This window comes from Pezoporus flaviventris, unplaced genomic scaffold (genome assembly GCF_033815535.1).
Source record: "Pezoporus flaviventris isolate CSIRO_AGI_PZ_B2104156 unplaced genomic scaffold, CSIRO_AGI_Pfla_v1 ptg000029l, whole genome shotgun sequence".
In the NCBI taxonomy this organism is placed as follows: domain Eukaryota; kingdom Metazoa; phylum Chordata; class Aves; order Psittaciformes; family Psittacidae; genus Pezoporus; species Pezoporus flaviventris.
This window is the reverse complement of record NW_026892577.1, coordinates 16,152,031-16,178,493: the sequence shown is the minus strand read 5'-3', so window position 1 is coordinate 16,178,493 and position 26,463 is coordinate 16,152,031. Positions and strand designations below refer to the sequence as shown.

The 26,463-nt window shown below is 41.9% G+C and overlaps 1 protein-coding gene across 6 annotated transcripts in view; it reads right to left on the bottom strand.

The window, feature by feature from the left end:
* ARHGAP22 (Rho GTPase activating protein 22) overlaps positions 1–26,463 on the bottom strand; it is a 159,781-nt gene that overhangs the window by 33,633 nt on the left and 99,685 nt on the right. For 4 of the 6 annotated variants that reach the window (XM_061459251.1, XM_061459248.1, XM_061459249.1 and 1 more), the window contains one exon: positions 4,915–5,091. In XM_061459251.1, the coding sequence (XP_061315235.1) occupies positions 4,915–5,091 (177 nt within the window). Of the gene's footprint in view, positions 1–4,914; positions 5,092–25,441; positions 25,723–26,463 lie in introns of those variants that run through there. The other 2 variants (XM_061459253.1, XM_061459250.1) reach the window with 2 other exon arrangements.

The window sequence follows — 26,463 nt, the reverse complement described above, 5'->3', positions numbered from 1 at the left end:
GGACTTGACTTAATTCTGTGTAGAGTGGCTTCATCAGTGGGCATTTCTTTAGAGCCAGCCAGTTCAACAGTGACTATTCCTCCCAAATGGAGAAACCACTCCTGGAGCTCTTGCAGGAAAAATTACTTTGTCACAGGGTAAAACTTCCTGCGTTTGCCTAAGGGAAGCACATCCCTTCCAACTTCTTCACCTCCCCTCTATCACAAGGAGCTGATAAAAGCTTGGGATGAGGAGAAGGAAAAATTAGTACAAGGAGAAAGAAAGCAGCTGTGACATGCATTTCTGGCAAAGGAGCAAGGAACTGCTCATGGCAAGAAAGAATATGTAAACAGAACAAAACAAACATAGCACAAGATTAACACAGAATGATTCTGTCCCCATGTAGTGCTGGTCGTGCTGGGCTGCTAGAAAGAGTTATGCTGCTCAGTTTTCAACTCGGGCACCAAAAAAACTCAGCTTTTTACCTCATGGCCAAAAAAAAAAAATCAGTCTTAGACATAGTATGGTTTACATCTGATGCAAGTCAAAACTGAGGAAAGCATGCCAACTGAGAGGCGAACAGATGGAAAACAGTTTCCTTAAGGAAAGTAGAAGTACAGCTCCACTGTATATGGAGAGTGAGAAATTACGTCCTCTCCCCCCAGCTACACCAAACATGTCCAATGCATCCACATTCAGAGGACACTGGCAGGATCATTCTCACCCAAGCTTATGGCCACAAACCCTTTGCATGTAGCACTATGGCACTGCTATAAGCACTCCATATTAAAAAGCAGCTGCAGAACAGCATGACTGCAGGGACTTCTCAAATAAACTTTCACTGGTGAAAGCTCAGGGCAAAACTTGTTCATCATGGAGGTGAGAAGGGTCATGGGGAACAGTTTTAATCACCCTCTGTCAGAGTGTGCTCCAAAGCTCACTTTTACCAAGCCACTGTGACAAATTTTGCTCTTAAAGGCATAATCAAAATATACCGAGCATTCTCAAATCTCAGTTTCCAAAATCTGCTTGAATGAGATCGACTAGACTCAAGAATTCAGGAGCCTGAAACCCAGGAAAACTTGTTAGAAATGATTTTCCCCATAAACAAGACAGCTCTTCTTCAAAAGACTTAGGAACTTTAGGATTTTATTTTAAGGCCACATTTGAAGTGTATTTCAAAGCACACATTCCATATGGCTTTTAAGCATGAATGTGTCTCCTGTTAATAATTTGGGATCTTTTTTCAGGATCTTCAGCAGCTTTGGGGAGTTTTCTGTTTTATTTTGAGAAGCCTTTGCTCTTCACCTTTAAAAACAGTTCATGTGCCCACATCAACATGTAAGGAGATACCCTCAACTTTTTTGATTTATGTTTTTTCAGTACATCAGGGAAGATTAAAGTGTGGCTAAGCCTCCCCTTTTATCTTGGCAAAATTAATTTTTACACCATATCAACCTTCTCCAGGGCTGGATATTTACATATTAATAATGAAGCCTGCTTTTTAATTCCTTTCCTCACTCCTTTAGCTTCATATATTAAAAAGTGTCGATAGATAAGACTTGGCTCTCAAATTAGTGGTGGTAGCACAGCAGAGTTCAAATTACTCAATTAAAACACCGAGACAGCTATGTTTACTGTCCTCCCACGTTTGAGGTAAGCTGGGATTTCACTCAGAGAAATTGTCCTGCTCTGATTCTGACAGAAGGAAGAGTAGGTTTGATCATGTCCCCAAACTGGATAAAACCATTTGGAAATAATGGTTTGAAATCCTTAATTCCTAGTTATTGATATTCCTATAAATTCTTTGTAAAATGCAAAGAGACTGAGGGTGCAGCTCCATGGTATCATAGAATCACAGAATGGTTTGGGTTGGAAGAGATCTTAAAGCTCATCTAGTTCCAACCCCCCTTGCCATGGGTGAAGACACGTTCCACTAGACCAGACTGCTCAAAGCCCTGTCCATCCTGGCTTTGAACACTTCCATAGATGGGGCAGCCACAGCTTCTCTGTGCAATCTATGCCAGTACCTCATCACCCTCATAGTGAAGAATTTTTTCTTAGTATCTCACCTAAATCACCCCTTTGTCAGTTTAAGTTCATTCTCCCTTCTACTGTCCCTGCAAACCCTTGTAAAAAGACCCTCTCCTTTTCTTTAAGGCCCCTTTTAGGTACTGGAAAGCTGCTATAAGGTCTCCGCAGAGTCTTCTCCAGGCTGAATAAGCCCAGCTCTCTCAGTCTGTCTTCTCCAGAACACTGATCATCTTTATGGCCTCCTCTGGACTTCCTTGAGCAGGTCCATGTCCTTGCATTTGTGGCCCCCAAGCTGATTGCAGTACAGCAGGTGTGGTCTCACGAGAGCAGAATAGAGTCAATTAATGGGTGGGTTGCAATCAGAATGAACAAGCATGCTCTCTTCCACCCCATCATCTCTCCCCACTGTCCTCATTTTGTTGGAGCTAGTCCTGCAGTGCATGGTTAGCAGAGCCAGGGAGACAACCTACCTACAAACTAATCTTCCAAACTAATCCCACCCCCACCCCCCTACTTTTAATGCGAGGTCATTTCCTACTGCACAGCTGCATAACCTCTAGAGCTAGCAGAATGAAATGTGGGAGCACGTGGTTGCAAGGTGGGAAAAGATGAATCCTGACAGCAGTTAGCACTTCAGTCAGCTCAGAGAAGCAATGAAACCAGAGAATAGGAATCTGCTAATGCAGCTTGCACTATAAAGCAGACATAGCCAAACTAGCTTTAGACTGATGCATTTGAACATTAGGGCAGCAAGCACAGGCCGGGCTGACCACTCAGGATGTGCCCATGTTCTTAGCTAGATATCTTCCCACAGAGGAAAAACATCAATATACAATCACAGTTCTTTCCAACACTGCAAATGCCATTGCTTCTCCTCTACAGGGCTTAAGCCAGCTCTCACCAACAGCTGGAGCAACCATTACACTGACATCGATAGAACCAGATGAAAACTGCAGTATGTGAAAATAGCAACAAACAGCAGCTGCTGTATTCCCCCTCTGTGCTGCTGTATCCCCCCCTTCATTGCCCAGTTACCTCATTCTCACGATTTTTTTTTTTTTTTTTGGTATCCTGCAAAACCCCAGTTCCTGGAATCAAATGTAGAAGTAAGCTTCTGTTTAAAGGCAAACCAGATTATTACCTGACAGCTGCAGGGAAGTTCAGAGGTATCGAAAAAGAACAGATTAATTAGGACAATGCTGTCCCCATAAAGAAACAAACATCAAAAAAGAAATCCATCCCTACCTTCATGCTGTCCTCATGGTTTTGTTTTTAAAATCTTAGGATTTTTAATTATTTAGTATTTTAATACTTGAGAAAAGATGCTTGCTCTGGAACTATTCCAAGAGACTGACAAAACATGAACACTAACAAAAAAGAAGCTGATACTAGCAGCGCTGACAAAATCATGCCCTAGAGAACGATGCTGTTGTGGGAATGAGTACTATTCGTCATGACTGAATGTCTTCTTCTTCCTCACAGTATTTCTTTGATGCACACAGCAAAGCTGTAAAATACTCTAAGGTCCACTACACATGGGCACAGAAATACTGAGTCTGATATGCTACGACTTATGATGGAGTGCAAGAAGGCCCTGCACTGAGCTCAGAGTCTAAAAGACCTTTCACTGTGGACTCAACTTCAGAAAGAAAATAAAACAAACACATACTAATTTTTGAGGAGAAATCACGGTAGACCAGTTTCTACTAGTGAGAAGAGCTGCTTTTGCACGCAGCACAAAAGTATTACATGCAACCTCGCAGAATCAGGTATGAGCTGCCTTTTGTACATACACTCTGCTAAGTGAAAGAAGGACCTAGGAAAGAATTACATCATCAATAGAGATTGTATCTCCTCCAGATAAACCAAATTAGAGACTCAAAATCATAAGAGTCACTTTAAAAGAAAAAACAAAACAAAACAAGCCTTGGCCAAAAAACATCAGAAAACCCCAACCAACGTAAAAGTTACTGACAAACACTGGGTCTTCTTAGTGACCTTGTGGTATTTCAGCCTCCCTCAATTGCACCAAGGTCACTTTTTCCCCTCCATAGATCCAGGAAAACTAGTAACTTCATTTCAACAGAAGTAATTGTGTTACCTAACCTTTATCTGGCACTTTTTTATCTGTACCTCTCAAAAGAGGTTGATGTCACTATCTGCAGATGATAGCACTATTTAAATGAACTCCATTAGCAGCACACAAGTCACTTCAAAGCATCGAGTGTCCAGTACCAAGAGAGTAGCTGCTGTCACCAATAACATACCCAGAAGAAAACATCCATGAATCCCTCTATGCTAAACCACAAAAACACCTCCTATCTACTCTACTGACTTAACAACTTGAAGATTGTGGTATAGTATGAACACTGAGTCTGGATTTTTTTTGTGCATTTTAACTACAGGAATTGTCAACAGCTGTATTATCCTACAGGTGTTCACTCAGCCTCACCCTACTGTTCTTCCTCAGGCTACACCCCACTGAAGCCAGTGGAAGCTTTGTCTTCTCAACTGAGCCCTACATTAGCCAGATGAAAAATTTTGCTGCCCCTGGTTCTATAGAGGATAAAGGTGGTCATCTGCCCTTGTGGTAGAAAGCTGAGATAACTAGGCACACTCCTTTATGTCCATAAGGATAAGAAAGTTCCACAGAATAGTTCATAATGAGCTGTAAAAAAACTGAGTACTAACAATAATGATATGCTTATTATCACCACCTGTTTCTGAGTCAGTTATGTATTCTGAATGTGCCCTCCCTTCCCAGTTCCTTCCATTGCCTGGCAAAAAAAAACAATACAATCCCCTTGCTGCAAAACACTTCAGACAATCAAGAGCTTATCTAGGCATCTCAGTGATTTTAAAGTGTTACACATATCCTAGTATCACAAGAATATGTTTTACCTTGAGGCAAATGTTTTAATTTATGTGCATGTGAGCTATTTGCAATACCTCCACCAAATGGAGCCCATATAACCCGTCGGATGGCTTTCACCCAATCTTCCATTTCATTCTGGGAATTAGCCATGAGCAGGAAAGCCTCATGATTGACAGGCATCTTTTCCCGGTCCCCTGCACCACCTGAAAGATAGAATAGAAAACTCTTTTAACATCTAGTCCAGAAGAGAGCAACCAGTGTTTAAAACCACCAAAAGTCTGGGTCAAAATGATCAAATTGTTGTTTTAAATAAGCAGTTTTACACGCAATTCCTACTCATGCGCTGCAGCACTCGCAAAGTACAGGCTGGTAGAAGATTAGAGCAGAAGTGAAAAATGTGCATTTTTCCAGTGCAGGAACCTGAGGATGTTGTACCTGCTTGTCCCAGCAATAAGCAAAGTGAAAGCACAGACTATAAGACTCTACAGCAAGAGGAATAAATGAATTCCACATACCTACTCTGAGGTATTGAGAAATTACTACCCGAAAAGGGGACTAAATTAATTGCAAAACAATCTACTTCTTAGGATGCAGAAGTCACAAGATCATCTACTTCCCCCAAGCCCCTGAGGATTTCTAGTCTCAATATTAAAAAAAAAACAAAACAACAACAAAAAAAACAATCCCCCCCCCCCCCCCCAAAACACAAACAAAACAAACCAAAAAACAAAGCAAAACAAAACAAAACAAAACAAAACAAAAACCCAAACCCCTTCATTCTGATTTTGGATCCCATCCAAAATCCCAGCTCAGAAGGAGCATTTTTAACAGGAGTTAAGACGACCATATGAATCTGACTCTCCTAAATGAAATAACTTTAGGATGCAATATCTCAGGGAAGTACTGACCAGAATATCAAACACACGGAGTATCAAATGCATTCAAACTCTCATATGTATCTGTCACTTGTGGATACTCCAAGACTTGAAACATTTTCACCTTTCTCCCATTTTCATTTTAGGTCAGCACCCAACTTCAGTAAGTTTAAATCTTCCTCTTGCCCCTTGTTTTTTGTTCCAGAACTGGATAAAATCTAAGAAGGACCACATAAACAAATAAAAGCTTTATTAAAGCAGTCTCTGTATAAAAAGGCTACTGATCTTGCCCAACACAGCAGCTGCATCACTAGCAGCCTGAAGCTTCTCCATCACCATGGAAACTGCCTTTGGCTTTGCTAAGGAGATAACATCTTAGCTGTTGTGTCACTGTCATTTCCACAGTTACATGGCTTTCGGTACCTACTGGCAAGCTAAAGCCGTGCTGAGCAGCTGAGATTGCCTGTCCATGAAATTCAGAGATAAAAGCAGGATGACAGTATATGGAGGTTTCTGCAGAACTGATTTAGCGTATACATAACCTGTTCCTCCTAAATCCTTGGAAATCTAGGGAAAGGAGCAAGCTGGGAGCTGCCTGCAAGTCAAAGAAATACTTTTTCTTGCTATTGTTTCCTAGCCTAGACATGCTTAAGATACACTGATTTGCAAAGCAAACGGGTAAACTGAGATGTGTTGGGAAGGATTTAGTAGCTCTTGAGAAGCAATTCACTGAACTGGGAACCTGAGGCAGTCTTTCAGTAACAAAGAGAGACAACAGCCTCGTGGGACTAGGCATGCAGGTTAAGAAGCAAAAGCTTTTTCGCTTCAGGTATCAAAATTCTGCTTCTTTCCTTATAGCATTCTCTTGGACAGTCTTCCAATTTGAATTTACTGAATTATTCATATTCACGAAGATATATGAAGCAGAACAGCTCCCTATCTCAAGGCTAGGATGCCAGCATCTGAACAGATCAATGTGCCACTATATAATCCAAGAAGGACATACTTCATCCTTTGCATACAGAACTTCACATACAGAGCAGGAAATTACAGTATGTGAAACTCCTGTCACAGCTTAATTCTTTTACTAACATATTCAGCCTCACAGTGAAAGCAGCGGTCATGAGGTCTAACTCTTGTACTTTACCTGGCAGACATATTCCCTTGTCCTTCTACAAAAATTATCTCATGGGAGATCTCATTGCAAGGAAAAGACTTTTCATAATCCTCAGCACGCATCAGAAATGGCTTCAGGATCTGGCATCTGGTGGAGAGATGGCCTTGAGCTCAAGCTAGTTTTTCAAAGGAATCATAGAAACAACCAGGTTGGAAAAGACCTTTATGATCATCAAGTCCAACCCCTACTCCAGGACTGCCAAGACCACCGCTAAACCCATGTCACTGAGGGCCTCATCTACATGGTTTTTAAATGCTTCCAGGAACGGTGATTCCACCACTTCCCTGGGCAGCCTGTTCTAATGCCTGATCACCCTCTCTGTGAAGAAATTTTTCCTAATATCCAATCTAAACCTCTCATGGCGCAGCTTGAGGCTGTCTCCTCTTGTCCTACCAAATGAAACAGTCTCAAAAAACCTCACAACACCAGCAAACAACTGATCTTAATCAAAGTAAACACAGATCTTATTTTTCAATTTAAAGGTACCCAGCTGAAATCTTGCCCACCCAAGCCAAAAAAGCTTGGGTGGGCAAAAAAGAGACCAGAATCTTAGCTTCAAATTATTTCCAGAAAAAGACTGCAAAGTTAGTCAGAACAGCTGGATCAACCCATACAAAAATTGCTATATGAAGCATAATAAGCATAGAATGATGAAGAGGATTTTTTTACAGGACTTTTGCAGCAGCGGTGTCTCAGCATCTTCCCACTGAATCACTGTAGCACAGGGACCTGACTACAACTCCCCTTCCCTTAAGATGTTACTTTGGACCAGCCAGCTGCCTTCTAAATCTTCGAGGACATTTAGGAGGAAAAAAACCCCCAAACATTTATACTTCTATTTGAATCTGTATAAAGTAAAAACAGGATGGGAAAAAAGATTCCTGTACATGCTAGACCTGAGACTTTGCCAGAAACTACATACAGCTCCTCTGTGGTTGGCTTTCCCCACTGAAGCTTTAACTAGGAGCAAGGTCATGACCCTACAAGCTGCCTGTGGGAGAATCAGTAGTGACTATTCACGTAAGTACAAGCAAATAAAGACAACTCCACACACAGAGGCTAGCTTAGAAAGAAGAATGCACTTCAGAATTGCTTCTTAGAGAAAGCCTCATAGGTTAACATAACATGACTATGAAGTAGCAGAGAAGGCAGCCCCCCCCCCCCCAAACTATTTGAAAAACCCCAACATTTTATTCATGTTCCTTTCTGCACATAGATGGCTCCTTTCACCACATCCTTGAGGCACGTTGATCCTTTGTGCTATTGTAACATTCAACAGGTCTTGAGTCTTAGTCACCACAAGAATGAGAAATGACTAAATTCAAACACTTAAAATTTTTTAAAACAAACAAAGAAACAATGCCACATACACCTTCTTCAGAAAGTCCAGAATTTTACCTTAAGTTCACAGATGTTTTCTTTTCTGACTTTAGATCCAAACCAGGATCTTGTTACGGGTTTCAGATTTGAGTTGCAATGCAACCCTGTATCAGTTCAAACACCCTAGTCTTTAGGAATTGTTTTGGGAAAGCAATTGTAAACCTTCCAGCCTAGAAACACTCGAATATGGAACTTAGTTTTGCCTCTCACAGCAGTATGAAGTTTGCATTCGGATACTGCAATCAAATCTCTTCTCTGCTACTAATAGAGCTCCAGCCCTTACTCTGGTTGCTTTCAGACTCCAATCATGAAGTGCACAAGTGCTTCTTCTACTGTGTGAATCAAACAGTGCTCTGGCTGCTCAGCACTGTGGTAGGGAAAAATGCTCTGCTAACGGTTCTAGACACAGACAAGGGCTTTTCATTGCCTTGAACAGAAGTTTTCACTCCTCCTTAATCAAGTGCCCATACAAACAAGACTGGCCTTTAGAGACCAACTCAGGATTGTCACAGGCAAACATTCCAGTCCTTCTGCTCAAGGCCACTTTCATCTCCAGATCACAGGAAAAATAGAGCTGTCTGCAAACACAGAGCACAAGCACCTTGATAGATGTAGGGGGCTCAACTTTGCAGATGAATAGTTCGCCTGCTTCAGCACTAACCCATGACCGGGGATCCTGCACTGAATCACCTGCTCTGATGCAGATTTTCAGTGCACATTGGGCAAAATGTACTGGATTCCATCCCAATCCACAAAGCAAGCTGTCGGTACTACCTGCCTCCCTCCCAGATGTACAGAAACCGAGCAGCTTCAAGACTGGGAAAGGTGACAGCAACCATACAACTATATACAGTAAATGTAACAGCCTAGAAAGATTAAGGGACTTGTTTTGTTAATGACACCATCAAAAGGGCTACAGATCCCATCTGACTTCAATGCTTTGCCACCCCACTCTCAAGATAGCTTTGTCAAGTTGCTTTACATACACTGGTAGGTATCTTTGCCTTGAAGGAACAACATACCTGCAGGCCCCTAGCTGCATTGCACGAATGCTCTTTCTTCCAGGCCCAGACTAGTTAAAGCTGGCAGAATTGCTCTCATATGCCATCTGCTTATGTGGTTTGTGCAACTGCTTTTCATGTGGCCTTGGAGCCATCTGCTGCTGATGTCAGCTGTACAGTGTTCACCTCAGAGTAACACACCACATCCTAGCAGCAGTCCTCCTTTCAGCTCTCCCCCATACCCCACAACAGGGAAGATGAAATACTAAAACACTGGGGCTGAGTGACTTGCTGAAGTAACAGCAGCAGGGATCACAATCCACACTTCAAAGACCTATTTACTGAAAACTCTTCCTTTTTTGATCATCCTTAGTCTGGTATGCATTCACTGGAAACTGCAAAGCATAAGGCTGCCATTATGCTGGTTATCTGTCCTGCCCTGGGTCCCCACTTGAAGAACCTTTGCAGTGGCATCTCTCCCTTTATTACAGCTGTTTCCAATGAGGAAACACTGGAATTTTTGTTTGCTTTGAACTTCATTCATAGAAGCTTAATGTTCTTAAGATCAGCATTTGTGAAGCCAGGATCCCCTTTGTATGGCAACAGAAGTTCAGAGGGAACAGGACTGGACTTCCTAGTAGATGTTTCTGCCCCGTTTCATGTAAAAGGAGGAACTTTTCTATTCTCAAAGTTGCTATCAGGTTCTGCTGAAGTTGGCAGCTTCCTTTTTTGTTCATACCATTTCCCTTCCTTCCACCCCCATCTGGTTTGCCTTTCACCCATTTTTTTCATCATTATGGATACTGATGCACTTGCGTATTGTCATTATCTCAACTCTACTGAAAATTTACACAATTACAAATACTTGTATGTGTGTGTATATATTTACATGTTTGCATTGCTTTGGTGTGGATAGTATAGTCGTATTTTCAGTAAGAATGAAATTTAGCTGCCAGTGTGCATGGTGCTGCAGTATGTGGGGAGGCAATGGCAGTTGAAGGCTGAATTATGAAAGGGGTGCCTCGTGGGTAAAGCAAGGTCCACCTGACATGTCTGCCCTCGATACTAAAGCAAGTAGTGACAGGAAGCCTTTAATTGCAGACAAGCAGCAACAAAGATCTTGACAAATGGACAAAACTAGCATCCACAGCTGAAAAGAACATTTGCAATGATTCATGTTTACTGACCTTTTCTCTATGATTGTCTTAAAAGTATCACATTCAAGGCTCTCAGATCTCCCCAGTAATGAAAAAAAGTGAAAAATGAGGTAGATTAATTCTTTCAAGATTAAGGGCAGCTCTATTAGGGGGAAATCTTTCTTTGCACAGCAGGAAAAAAAAGACAGCCAAACCAAAAACCCAGTCTTGATCTTTGCATTAAGGAAAAAGACAATAGAAATATTAGTAAGCAAAAGGTCTTTATGACTGCTCTAGAACAGTCGCTTGAAACCTAATTCTGTTTCTTCAGTCATTGCTTTTGATTCTGATTAATGCTGAACCTCTCTCCTGAGGACTGTCCCATGAACCAAAGTTTTCCAAAAGCCTGAATGCTAGGGACAGACCCTTCCTATCATACCTGAATCTTGGGCTAACCTACCATCAGCATGCAGTTTAAACTTTGCTACAACCAGAAACTCCACTGCTTTTCTACTGTTTTTTTCTGGTGATCCTTTAACAGAAGGGGAAACTTGGGGAGTGCAACTGAAAGAAAAAAGTTTTGAATCAAAGTACATTTCTTGTTTCTCAGATCTAGTAGACAACATAATGGCAATTTTTCCTAAAGAAATGTGTACCGTTGTAGGTGAAGGGTATGGAAAGAGTTTGAGGGGATTCTAACATTCACCTTTCATTTGAATGTGTCAATGAGGAAAAGAAAATCTTAAATACCTTTTACTGCACAGAGTAAATTCAGCTTTTAAATTGACACAGTTCAGATTTTCTTATGGCAGGATTTACAGGCATGCACTAAAACCTCATTGACTTTTCCATCAAATATAAATGCCTAATTTCCTTAAATACTTTCAATCCACCAGGTTTAATGATAGTTACAAGCAGAAGATAACATTTTCAAACAAAACTCCTTGCTGAGGATTTTCATGAGCTCCTACATGATTTTGAGATCCCAGATCTTAGACCTCATCCAAGAGAATAAAGCAAATGCAGGCAAACACTCCAAAACCACTGCCAGCTATAAACTAATCCAAAGGCCCTGTGATCTGTTCTCTCCTCACACCTTCTGCGGTTTCAGATGCTACTAAACTGCTTTAAGAAAACACCAACAAAGAGATTAGACCTCAGAATTGTGGTTTCTTAGACAAAAGTTCTGACAAGACTAAACATGAACAGAGGCACTACAGCTTTTCTGTACTGGTACATGGACTACAGAAAACCCTTAAAAACCTAAGGCTAGTACTCTATTTCAGTTGTCAGGACCAAGTGTATGTTAAATACAAGAACTGAAGATTTGGTTTAATCTCTGGCCTTTTATACATAAAAATTTTATCTGGTTAGCTTGACTCTCCTGCCTGGAGCCAGAATCATAGAATGGTCTGGAAAGGACTGTAAGATCATCTAGTTCTAACCTCCTTGCCATAGGCAGGGATGCCTCACACTAGACCATGTTGCCCAATGCTCTGTCCAACCTGTCACACTCCTTTTGATGCAGCCCAGGATAGGTTGGCTTTCTGGGCTGCGAGCTCACGCTGCTGGCTCTTGTTCTGTTTCTCACCACCCAGTACTCCAAGTCCTTCTCTGCAGGGCTGCTCTGAATCTCTTCTCTGCCCAACCTGTAGCTGTGCTTGGGATTGCTCCGACCCAGCTGTAGGACCTTACACTTGGCATGGTTAAACTTCATAAGGCTGCCATCAGCCCACCTCACAAGCATGTCGAGGTCCCTCTGGATGGCATTCCTTCCCTCCAGCGTATCAACCAAACCACACAGCTTGGTGTCATCGGCAAACTTGCTGAGGGCGCACTCAATCCCACTGTCCATGTCACCGGCAAAGATGTTAAACAAGACCAGTCCCAACACTGATCCCTGAGGGACACCACTTGTTACTGGTCTCCAGCCGGACATTGAGCCATTGACCACAACTCCTTGTGTGTGCCCATCCAGCCAGTTCTTTATCCACCGAGTGGTCCATCCATCATATTTATTTCTCTCTGTTTTAAAGACAAGGATATCATGCAGGACAGTGCCAAACGCTTTGCACAAGTCCAGTTAGATGAAGTAAACTGCTTTGCCCCTATCCATCACTTCTACAAAACCACAGAAGGCCACCAAATTGGTCAGGCAGGATTTCCCCTTAGTAAAGCCATGCTGGCTGTCACCAACCATCTCACTGTTTTTCATGTGCCTTAGCATGCTTTCCAGGAGAATCTGTTCCATAATCCTTCCAGGCACAGAAGTGAAACTCAGTGGTCAGTAATTTTCCAAGTCTTCCATTTTCCTCTTCTTGAAAATGGGGTTTATATTTCCCTTTTTCCAGTTATCAGGAACTTCACCTGACTGCCACAATTTTTCAAATATGATGACATAGATGCCTTTCTTGATAATGTGTGTGACCTGTATTACTTCAGACTCGCATATTAATTAAACTGAAGAACGGGTTAAGAGTACCAATCACTTCAAATAAACCAAAACCTTGAAAATAAACAAACCCATATTCCAGGTAGGCCACATGCTGGTAAGTGACCACACATCAAGAACTATGACAAACAGAAGAAAATGCAAGATAAGAGGAAGGGAGGAAAACAATTTCAAGTACTCTTAAAGGAAAAGCAAGTAGCATTGCACACAAACTCTACCTTGAACCCCACACTTATAAAACCTGCTTACATATGTTCAGTACTTTGTAATGTTTAGATCTACTTAAGCTGGTTTTTCCATGTGCTTTATCTGCCTTAGGCTGAACTGTGAGAAGCTGCAGTAAAAAAACCTGCTTATTCATTTTTAAGTTACGCTTCTGGCATTAGAAACATATATCGCAATAGCACTCCAACCCTCTTGTAACTCCTTTTTTCCCAATTATTTGAAATTTCAGAGAGGAGATTATTATGCTCCCTAGGATGTGCTGCTCACTATGGCCACAAAGTACAGTTTAACTTGGCTAAAGTGAATTCACAATGTGGGAAAGCCATTTGTACTGTAGCAGCCCAATATTTAGGATTGAGATAAGCCCAGGCATAACATGCACCTGCTAAGCACATTTATTTTTTTTCTCAAGGATGTAGCATCGCTCTTGTACCAACACAGCTCATGCACCATTCCCTCCAGCTTCTGCCCACAATTACTTTGCTTCACAAAAGAAACAGCCATTAACGTTGCCTCCCTAACTAGAGTGGTTTTGGGAGCCTGTAAAACATGCTTCTAGCTCCATACGGTATCCCTATAAGCAAGCTGTATCGCTGTTGTTTGAGTTTTGTATTAGCTTCCATTAGCTAGCAGCAAGAGATGAAGTCTCTCTAACTTGGTCACAGCTAGTTTAGGATGCCAGCAGAACTATTCTAAAGACAAACTGATCAACAATAATTAACATGAGGAGCAACTACTACACCAGCAATTTCTAGGAGCTGTATGACGCCACTTCACCTCTCTGCTACTTGTGTGTTCCACCTTGAGTGTGAAATCTTCAGCACTGATATTCTAATTATGTCCATGATGCCTCAAGGGTTAGACTGTTAAACAAGTGACAGTCTGCTCAACTAAACCCTTGTGGCTCTTGACTCAATAAGGTCTCTTGATAAGGGGTTACAGTGGCGACTGTGTTCACTTCAAAACTTCGATCATAACAGAGATGGTAGCAGCTTCTTTGGTGGAGCTCTCAGCGTGCAACGGCACAGTCACTCCTCTTACCAGCAGTATCTGCTGACAAGCAGAAAATTTAGGGTATAGTGTTGCCTCTGCTAACACTAACTGTTTTGCCTGCCAGGGTAACAGGTATCTGCCATGCTGGCACCACCTTCTCACTGGAAAAACAAAGTTCCTGCTGGAAAAGAACCTGAAGGTGTTGGGAGGCCAGGCATAGCTGTCATTCAGCTTCTTCCATTTGCACAGACTTGAGCTCCAGAGAACACAAACCTTTAGTTCAAAATTGGACTGACATGTCACCAGCTTTTAGGGAGCTGTTCATGAAGTGTTTGTCTTAGAATGACAAAAGGATAACTTCTGTCCCTTTCTAACTGTGTGCTGGAAAAAAACACCCAAACCAACAAAACAGCCATTTCCCCCCCCCCCCCCCCGCAAAAGGCTACCATAACCCTGCAACAAAAATCGAGACTGTGATAGTGACAGCAAGTGGGAATGACAAAGGGGAGAAAGAAAAGGTTGTGTAGCTTTTTCACCCAGCATGTTCTATAGACAACCTTGTAACAACAGCAGGCTGCTTTCCCTTACCCTCCTTTCTTCCACTCTAGACAGCTAACCCCTGCAGTCTTTCCTCAATGCATTTCAGATCTGGAGCGTAACAATGAGCCTAGTCCTTAATCATGATGAAGTGTGGAACTGCCTGAGCTATGCAGAGCTGCTGGTCATTTTTCCCTGCCCTCTGGTTTGTATGGAAAGGAAATGAATTTTTCTCAAGCCAGAAGTTACACACTCAAGGGAGGTGCCTCAGACCAGCCCACTGGTAGAAGCTTTGTGCTTGCCCCTAAAAGGCACACTGCAGAGGCATCTAACTTAAGGCAGCTGTCAGTCTGAGGGTACAAAAAGTTAGAAATATGTATAAAAAAGACTCAGAAAATAGTGGCAAAGCAGGCCACACAGTTCCATGTGGTTCTCCAAAGCAGCAAGTGCTCAACACTTCTGAGGAATGTATCAAATTATATATTCCAACTGTGGTTATGCTTGCATGCTATTATAAGGGAGGAAATTCCTTCCCAACCAAAGATGATGATACTTTGTGCTTTGAAATATCTGAATGAAAATGACTGGATAATTTTTATGCATTACCATGCAACCACAAGCAATTTTCTAATTCTCATAAATTTCTTCAAATCTGTAACACTGAAGACAAGAGATGAGGGAAACTTTAAATCCTGACAAGAAATTACTTACCGCAACATCAGAATGGCAAAGTCTGATCTACTTTTCTTTAATAGTTTCATACTGGAGAGATAATATCCAACTTCTACATTCTTCTGGAAGTGGTGTGCTCACACTTGCCAGGTCTGCTCACCAATGTGAATGAAGTGGTTCTGACGTTTTCTAAAGAAGTCTCTCTACAACTATCTTCTCCTTGCCCCTCATAAACCTATTTTTTCTTTCCCCTAGTCCACCATGAAGCCAAAGACACCCTCACTGCATTTTTAAAAGCACCATCTTAGCCAATGCTCCAGTCTTTGAACTAAAGACAATGGAAGTGAAGCCATCAGCTGCTACAGCTTAGGCTGTAGATACCAGAGCTTTTAGCTGAGCCTGTAAAGACTCTGGCTCTCTGTAGTCTGAACACAGAGCTCTACAGAAATTCAAGCCAACCAATTACAAACATTATTATTTTCTTCAGTGAAATGACTGAAGCTTTATAATCACAGTTTTGGCAGCAACAAGTAAATGGGCTATCATCAAAGACTCAACAGTTACTGACTTTGTTTTTACAAAAATGAAGCTATTTGTCGTATTAATGCAGAAAAGGGACTGAAACACAAAAGAATACATAGTGTAGACCTTTGGAAAAATGTTGGCAAATTTGGAGAAAACCCTTGCCAATATTAATGATGAGACAATGTAGATGGAAGTAGTTATCTAAATCCAGACTGAAGAGCTCAGGGATATTCTGATCCAAGTACATAGTTTGTTACAGTTTGCACAAAATAGCAGTTTTATAGCAGTCTCCTCTTGTATCCGGCTATGCATTGGGTAACCAATGAATCTTCTAAACATAACTGTAATACATTGCACTTTTCACTGTAGCAACAGTGCTTTTTGGCAAAAAGGAAAGTTCACACTTTTCCCTTGGGCTTAACACTGCAACTGCTCAGAGCACAGCTGTGGATGGCTAGTGGACTCAAGGTTGTGCTGATGCAAAAAGAAAGAGCCTCAGTTCTTTGTGCTTTAGGACAACTGTCAGTGAATGACTAGCAGAACAATGCTTAGAAAAATCAATTCTATTTCTCTCCACTGATTGGCAATATTCCTCCCAGTTAGCAGCATTATCAAAAAGCCCATACAAGTTCCTTTGAAGTGGTTAATCATTAGCAGATGCAACCTCACTTTTCAAAACCATGCTGATTTAAATCAGATTTAAATAAGAGATTAAAAGTGCCTGTTAGGTAAACAATAACTCATATGGGAGCTGTCTTTAGCTAGTGAACTTGTTCCTACTGAAATTCCAGGGAGTGTTGCACAGAATGTTTTTCTCTGAGACTCAGTGGATTTTGCAGTGGTAGTCTTGTCTGCAGCATTCACTGCTACTATAGCATACTGAATACTACAGATGTACCCTTCCATTCATCCCATCATGATGCTTCTGTATCTCTTCCATGATAAGCCAAAGGCCTGTACATAGGTAGTCTCTTCTGACAAGCTAAGATAGTCAGCTTTACAATGCAGAGGCAGACAATAAAGCTCAGGTGCCTGCCATTAGAGGTCACAGCACAGTTCAGGATGACTGCTTGAGGAAGCACATTTATGATGTGGGACTATTCACAGTCTTCATTGCAAAGCAGAACTGCCTCAAGCATTGCCTCGCAAGATTCCACTCCACAGCTCACAAATCACACCAGCAGAAAAGCAATCAAGTCACTGACCTGTTGCTGTACAGCTCCAGAGAACACAACCTTGCTTCTGACCTGGTATGGACTTTCTTGTCTGTGCATCTCAGTACCTGTGGACCAGGGCAAACTCCAGTAAAGCGACATCACTCCTGCAGAAATCCTTGAACTTCTGCGGGTCATCCTAGGTCTGCATAGCACTGCAGTCTCTGTCCTGGTAGTCTTCCTCCAGAATGGTTAGCTGGCAGACAGGAAATCCTTGTATTTGAAAACCTGGATCAGCAACCTCTTCTCCACTATGCCAGCATAAACAGTGTCTTAGCAAAGCATGTTGTCGCCTACTAAAGGCTACAGTATGCTACCAGAAGCTCCTTCAAATCATCTTATGCTCTTTGATTGCTTAGAAGTTTTTGTTGTGCTTCAAGCAAAGGCAGCTGACCAAAGCTATATAACGGTCATAAGATAAAGTCTCTTTATTAGGAGGGCAAACTAAAAGAATCTCCACAAAGGAGCACAGAAAGGAAACAAATGTTTAGGAGACATTACAACTCACAGGAATGTGCCCTAAAAGTCTGAAACCTTACACAGGTGCAAACAGCAATGAAGTGTGATAGCGCAGCTCTCTCCTGGTGTAAGAGCGTATTTGTAACATAAATATTCACACTGCCTAGCCAAAAAATAGAACTACATTGCGATTATCTCTAGAGTAATAAATGTTACCTTATGAAAAATCTCTACTTTCCCTAAGCTGAGAATCAAGTACCAAATGAAGAGACAGAGCAGGTTTATGGCATGCAGTTCCCACATGCCAATTTAGGACTCACGTATTCTGAGGAAACCCAGTCATCAACATATTTTATGATGTTCAAATACAGAAGATGAAGTTCCTGTCCCAAGGAACAAAAAAGACTTGCCCAATGCACATTGAGATATACTACTTAGAAATACCAGGCTCGCCAATTTAGCTGCTTTTGCCAGAGTGACATTAACTGTATAAATTAGATCTAATTATGCAGAGTCCTTTCCAACCCTAACTATTCTATGATTCTGGCCACTGAGAACTAGCAGTTGGGTGACAATGGTGGAATATCATCCTCATTTCTTGGAATGCTCTCTATAGGCAAAGTATTTGGGTGGTTTTATGCTTACAGAACCAGAAAGCCCATTCTGGCAATGCTGACATCAGTGGACCTACTCCAAAGATACACTGGGACCAGTTGGTCCACTAAGTAAAGTGAGAACAAGAAATAGGACACATGTATGCGTCTCATGAGCCTCCACGCTCTCCTCACCCTGCTACTTTCTTGAGAGCACAGAAGTGTACGCAGCCATTGCTGGCAGCATGTGTTATAAGAATTTTTGTCTTTGCAGTCAAAGGCAGGATAACAGCCAGAAACCAGGATCTGCTCAGCCAATGACATGGTATATTAAAAAGCCTTCCAGCTTCTGTTTCAAAACAAAGAAATCTTGATAAGCCTGAAGCCAGCAGCTGCCACGTACCTTACCTTGGGGACACCTGCTGAGCTGCTGCCTGTTTAATATTACATTAAAACAGCAACTTTCCAGATAATGAATTATGTATTTGCAATGAAGCTATGGTACACAGGGTGCTGGGGAGGACAAGGCTTGGAAATGGAAGAACCATTTGTGTAAATGGTCTGCAATACTGGAAAAGTCACTGATGGCTTTATGATTTGCCTGAGCCCCAGTCAGGTAGCAGATGGAACTGGGGGAGCAGGGCAAGTGCTGCCTCCTCCTGCCTTCCTCATTTTTTATTGAAAGCAATTGTGTGAGTTTGAAAGTCCCTAAAAAAAAAAAAGTGAAAAAATAACAGAACTATAGATCTGCACTTGTGACTGCCGCCAGTTTTATTGCCCTAACATTAAAGACACAGAACGTTAGCTTTTATCATTATTTTTATTTAAATGGTTTACAGTGTGAAAGCAAGAACCAAAGACAGCAATAAACTATTGCCTTGAAGCTCTGATCCCTGCCAGTTTTCTCTCCTTAAGAGAGAACTCATCTATAGTCTCTGAATCAAAACTGCAAGCACTTGCCAAACAGACATTGCTTCTCCAGCATTCCAGAGAAAAGATTTACTATTTCTCTTGCCTAGTTTAATTTCAGTTAGGTGATCTGGGTACCTAGGCACAAAAGCATTAGATAAAAACAATAAAAGTGAGCATATATACAAATGCGGTAAAACATGTTATCCTTAAATGCTCCTCTCTACAGATATTCCAGTCCTGACCATATCAGAGCCTAAATATGAGTGAAGACTGATTCTCAGGAGGCAGACAGTAAAAAAAAGCTCTTCATACCACACAGCTTATCCTAAAGGACACCTTCCTGCAAGACCGGCTTCATTCAGTTCAGCTCTGCTCCTGCTGTCCAATTAAAAGTAACCAACATGGTTCAGACTGTCTTTTTTGGATAAAGAGTAGTCACACCACAGTAACTGCAAAACAAACTTATGACAACTATAAGCAAGTGGAAGTGATTTCAGTGTATGATTTAGATATTAATAAATAAAGGAATTTCAAAAAGATGTTCAATTGCTGGAATATTCTACTCAAATATAACTAAACATTAGTGTTTCAGGGGGACAGGCACAGCAGAGGTTAAAATTACTTTCCAAGGTTATACTATATGTCTGTGGGGAAATGCCTTCTCTGTATTAAAAAAAAGTGCAAATTCCAGAGTGAGAAATTCCTACATACCAGTGGAGAACAGAGATACAGAGACACTAAATGATTTCCAGGCACCCTGGGTTAATTAAACACTGATTCTTATAAGGCAAGGAATACCGTTTGGAAGGTCGGTCATGTGCAACTGCAAAGACAGTGCCAACCCTAGAAAGCAGAAAGCAAAGAATGAGAGAGAACAAGCTGACCAGAATGAAGACTGCTCCCCCAGCACAGGATGGAAAGCAAGCCACAGTCTCACCAAAGCAGTGCTCTCAAAACGGGAAAGACACATCAGAAATTAGGAGTGTATTGTGTCTGAACAAGCCATTCTTTCGCTCGGCAGCCACAGTGGTTGCCTGGCATCTCCTCTATTTGGAGAGGTTTAACTGGTGAGCTGAAGTCACTGCTCTCTCAGCAGCATACGCACAGCTCATTGAGAGGCACAGCAGTGTGCTGGCCTCTTCTGCCTCTTGAGCACTATGCTTCTTGGCAGCACTGGCCTCTCTGGCTGCTGAATCTCAGAGCCCCATGGAGACAGTGGCCTGTATCCCACAAAAGCCTAGATACTGGTTGGATAAAGCCCCAGTCCCACTCAGACTTTAATGGTGATGAGGGAGGTTAGCAATAGAGCTACATGGCTCTGGAAGTTATTTGCTGAATGACAGATGTGTCTCTGTGGTGCCCTGCCAGCTCCTTTCATATCTCCAGACCCATGGAGTCCAGCACACTGCTTCTTGGAGTCTCCAAATGCTCAGAGCAGCAGAGCGTGCAGCCAGGATTCAGACTGCCTGTGGGCTCATCCTCTATCCAAATGCCTTGCTTTGATACCAGATACTTCACTACAACATGTCTGCACCTTGCTGCATCCCAAATCTATGGAATTAATTTATTTGTAGGGGGTTCTAAGACTGATTTCTAGTCAAGGAAACGGTCTTAGAAAACAACACTCTCACCAGTTCAGTTCATAGTTATCCAGTCCCCTTTTCTGCCTCACAATGAGACTTCTGTACTGGAGCATCCACCAGAAATATGGATAAGGGGTTTAATAAAACACAAAGGGTTAAGTCACACTGCCTGGGCTTCAGAATTGCAAGTAAAGCCACACACCACCACAACTCCCAGGTGCGTGTAATAATGGAGCTATCCAGCTCCTCTTCTCTCCCTATTAGCTCTGCTAGATTGAACAGGTGATGTATGACTGACTGGACAAAGTATTAGCATAAGAGCAAAAACATGATGGCCCTTGGTTTTGCTTTTCAACACAACTGTTATAGATGTTGAGCATCCTCATCTCCAGTCCTAGCATTTGTTTCCCTCAAACCACAATGTTGTATGGATTGAACACTTCTCACTGAGACAGCCTCTCTCAACTTCCCTAATGCATATAAATCTACTCACCTCACAAGCACATCAGAGAGGGAAAAACAATCAGACACAGACAGAAAGGATCAGGAGAGGCAATGAAGCTCAGGCTCAAATCCTGCCTTTAGCATGGCCACCCCTGGAGGTCCACACAGTGTCCCCTAACATTATGAAAGCAGACACTGAAAGTCTCATAGGTTGACGTCATGCAAAAATGACCTAATCGGCAGCTATCAGATATTCTGAGGTTGCTGGGTGTGGGCTGCTCTTCTCAGGCAGCAGCTAACAGACTCCCTCCCAGGAGTGGCAGCCACATCACTTGTCTGCTGCACATGGCATTTTCCCCGGCAGCTCTGTTTGCTGAATACAAAGAGCAAGCCCACAACATTAAAGACCAACCCTTCCTTTGAAGTTGAGATTGTTTGGCTTGCCTGGCTACAAACTGTGCCTTAATCATCTGGCTTTGAAGTCCTGTAAATCTACAGCTGCAGCAATGTAAGGACCACTTGGTAATAAAACATCCATTATTAATTTTTTGGAATTAAAGAGGAAAAGGTTTTTCTGGAGCTGAAACTTTCTTTTTTCCTCACAAGAAATGAAAGGACAGGTAAAAGTCAATCATGACTTTCCAGGATCAGAGACAATTCTGACTGTATGGCATCTTATAGCCCAGTTTTGAGTAGTGTTGAGCTGGTGTTCACTGAATGACCAAAGGAAAACAGAAATTTTATTGTAGAAAGGCATATGAGAGAACAGTAGGTTTTAACAACAGACTGCAGAGGTTGATAAATACTTTAATAGGTTTAATGTCTTATTTAAGGGGTGTGTGTGCAACTGATAAGAGTTTGATGGCTCTTAAAACTGGCAATAGAAATAAATGAGTTTTTACTTGTAGCGTTCCAGTATCTGTCATTGCTGTAGGTTTTACCAGAGTGTAAGAATAGCCTAAAGATACATCACCAAATGAGATCTCTGAGGAATCTCCACAGGCACAGCAGTCTGCAAAGTGAAGGATGCACAGAAAGAGAAAATGTTGTATTTCAGCTTGGCCAATTCACTTTAGGGGTGTCTAGAAGCTCTCAACCCCACAAAAATAGAGAGAGAATTAATCCAAAATGCTGTGTAGCCTGGCCTGGAATGCTAGTGAGAAGATAAATGGAGTATGGTGAAAATAAAACTCAGTTGGAGAGAATCAGCCTTCAGCTGCAACTTGGTACAAACATTGCTCAGAGAGCTAAGAGACAAAACCCTGCACTGCCTGGGATTTCAAGCTATAAGACTTAAGAGAATCAGATTCCAATTTCCAGCTCTTCTGGCCGCTTCCTGTATTCATCTCAGCAAGTTCCCTCTCCAGCCTGGATCGGGAGTGTTTATTTGGGACTTTTCTTTCCCATGTGACCAGTATTTTTGTCCATGAACTTGTCTACAGCGCAGCTCCTATCCTTAGGCCATCTGAACCTGTGGGAAAGAGATCATGCACAAACCTCACTGCTCTTGCTGGCTTGCTCTTTCCCTGATCAGACACACAAAGAACAGCATGGACAGACCCATTGGAGCCTGTGGCTACTATAGTTTTTATGCAACTGCACTTTTGATGCTATGCCTAGGGCACTCTATAATCATTTAATGCCTTTTAACAACCACATTTACTTACTGGGAAATATGTCCTTACTCAGATCACAGTAAAAACCTCTGCAAATGAAGTGCTTTCCGGAAGGGATTGAGGAGGGATTGCTTCAAGTAACTGGATGGAAAGTGGCTCAAAAACTGGCAGGAGTCTGGCGTCTTTAAAGCAAGACTAATAGACTGATGTTAAACATGGAGTTGTCCAGGTAACTCAGCACTCTCCACTCAGACACACAGGTTCTCCCTTCCTGCTTTGGTGCTTCCCTTCCCAGGCTATTCTGGAAGCAACAAAAGAAAGGGTAGCACAGGGCACAGTGGGCATCATAAGGAAACAGGATCCCTACCCTGCCACTATGCCTGGACAAGGAGTATCCTCAACAGCTAGATGGCTTTCACAGATCAGACAGATTTGCAGAAACAGTCTCAGACAGGCAATACCCTTGACCCTCTTTGGCTCACCAAGTTGCTTTCGGGGAAAAGCTATTTGAGGTGCCCAGTTAGCTGACAATTTCCACTTTTTTCAGAGTTGGTAGTGAGTTTCTAAGAACAGCAACACTGGTTGCTGTTGGCTGAGTTTCCCTGTCATCTCTTGAAGGCCCAGATCATGCCCATGCTGATTCTGGTTTTAAAATGGTTACTTCATAGCCCCCTCTTGCTTGGGGTGGGGGGGGGGAACTGCTGCAGTTCCTCACTGCCTTCCCATCCATGCAAGACTTTCTCTCGAGGCTGAGCTCTAGGGCTAGGCAAATCACAGCCACTGCACTGTGGCACCAATGCTGGCTCCCAACAGATTCAGCACCACTAAGTCTAGACCTACAGCCACAGCTCCTATCCCCGCGCTGCTTCTGGAGGCTTAGTCCTCTCCCACACCAGCACATCATCTGCCTCCACAGGTGGGAATGCCAAATTACAGCACGGCAGCAACAAGGTTCAGGTGACTAGGCAAAGGATTAAGTAGTGAATGACTGCTCCTCAGCTTCAAACTATAACCTTTAGGTCACGTTGACTCATGCTCGATGTCTAAAGCTGGGCTCCGAGCCTAAACGGACTGATGTTCATCTAATAAATCACAGCTTCTTACCAGAGGGTCAGGAAACATATACACAGCATATGGACAGGTATTCAGCAGGATGCACACCCCCTACTCTTGTAGAGGCATCAGGGCTGAGCAAGTTTATCTTCAGGTGCACCTGCGAGAATAGCCTTCCTTACCTTTCCTGGCTGTACCATCAGCCCTTTCTTGCCATGTCTTCTGCAGACACGGGTTCGGCAGGCACCTTCCCTCAGCATCTGTCTAAAGAGACATTTCGACTGTGGCACATGCTATAAGGGAAGAAGCAGTGGTCAGCTAAGTGCTCCCAGCAGACAAGGAAAAAAGGAGCAAAACCCATCCTATGCCCTCTTGTAAAGTATCATATATATATACACACACACAACAAACCCCTAAAAAAAAAACTAGCAAAAGCAGATTAAGAATTGACTTATAAGCTTTTCTCATTCTTTCTAATGTAGACTCCTGACATGGTTCTATCCTTAAGAATCCCTGAACAATTGTATAAATTTGTGTACCTGCACATACATTTTGCTCAACAAAATACCAAAAGGTTGGTACCAGTAGCTACAGGTTAGCTTAGCTCAGTTCTCACATCCCAGCTGATAGTTCTTGTTGTGCAACCCCCTTTCAAAATAAGAACCCAGTAGTAAACATGAAGGTAGGTTAAAGAAAGCAAATTCACATATCTTCAAAACCTTTTCTTCAACTTTCAGCCTGCAATGAAAACCTATTCAATACCACTGTGTAGCTATACCTTAGAAACAATTTATATTCAAACAAAGAATTGGGGAAATGCATATCTCAAATACATATATATATAAAAATATATAAAAATGCTTGGCCAGGTAAGCAAGTCCAGTTCCTCAGATCCCAAGGAATTGATGCATGTTCCAGCAACAAAGAAATCACTTCTGTTTACATTTGTATAAACCCCACATTTGGACTGCTGGCTAGATAAAAAACATTATGATAAATACACATGCAATAGAACAAGAAAAATACAAGCAATATGTTTCACTATTAGGAGCTTACTACATTGTCAATTCTGCAATGCTAGAGGCAAACTGCTCTCATGAAGAGTTTTATATCTACTTGGAGGTAGAACAATCACATTTCCTGACAAAACCCACACGACTGTCAAAGCAAACCTCACAACAGCGAGCTGAAAATCTATGTTGAATCATGCACACATGTAGCCCTTCATAGGAAAGATGCTAAGAGGAAATATGCTTTTCTTCACTTGGCAATATTCATTTTAAGTTATTATTACAGTGTAGATTTTTTTATTGTTGTTTTTCAAAGCTCCTTTTGAACAACAGAAACAAAAATACCAGAGCATTACTCAGCTGCCTACTTAAACCTATCTGGAAAAACAAATATACATAGGCATTCTGTTGTTGTTTTGCTCTGCCTTAGGAATTCCACCCCTGTGCAAAACATATGCTCCATGTTTAAAGGGTTAAACTTTCTCTCAGTCAGCTTTAGTGAGTGTAAAATGCAAGATAATAACATACACTGTATCTTGAGCCAAAAATGCACACAGAATAACCAAACCCCCTGTGCTAACCGACCGGCAATATGAATAGATCCATTCCCACTGCTTACTAATTCCAAATAAATCCTTTACTGTGATTTTAAGCAAAACAGACAACACTAAACACACAAAAAATATAATGACTTACCCTTTCGGAGACACTTGCTTTTCTTAAGATATTTGGCAGTAAAAAATGGCATGGCTGAAACACTGAGGTTTCAGCCAAAGCTGACCTTTTATTACCAAGTGCTAAGAGCAAATGACTGGACCAAAGAGAGAAAGCGAATTATTATACCAGATCTTTAAAATGCTCAGTGATGAGCAAAGGGAATTCAGAGTGGGATAAAGTATGTCAAGTTGCACGGTGGGGATTGCAGATATCTTTCTGCTCATTAGCACTGCTGTTCAAGTTATTTAAAGTGTGCTGGGGGGGGGGGGAAATGAGGACAATTTCCATGACAATATGTACAGTATCATATAAGGAGGAAGCATTTTTTCAGGCAGAACTTCTGCATTACTCAGCTGCTACAGCAACCAGCAATATGTTGAGAAAGGAAAAAAATAAAAGCCCAAACAAAACACATCAGGTTTGGAGAACGTAAAAACCCTGATTCTATTAACCAGTTCTTGTCTAGAGTGAAAAACGATCACTATAAACCTGCTATGTCAGATCACTGGGCTATCCCCTCATTTTCTTCTTAGGCACTTGTGAAAATGAAAGAGTCCTTCCTAAGCAGTAAAAGAAATCATCAGAAGGTTTTGATTCTAGTCCCCCCAATAACTGATGCCTCAGTTTCCCTACCTTTCAAATGGAGTGACAATACAGCCATGTTTCTATTTGTAAAAATCTCTGAAGCTCTTGGGCAGTAGGTACTAAGAGAAGGACAAGTACTTAAAGTCCATTATTTTGCCCTCCAGAATTATGGCGCTGTCACTCTGCCATGCTGATTTTAGGACCAAAAGCCACCTAAAACTCTCTTGCTTTTATTCAACCAGGATGGTCTGATCTGGAAATTTAGTCTTATTCTTGTTGCTTTTGTTGCCCTCTCTGGAGAGCTTAAAGCAGTTTAGTATCACCTTTGTATCCTGTCTAATTCCATAAATTTGGGACAGTATATTTAATGGCAATGATATTTATCCATGTCTGCCTCCTGCTAGTCACCTACCTCT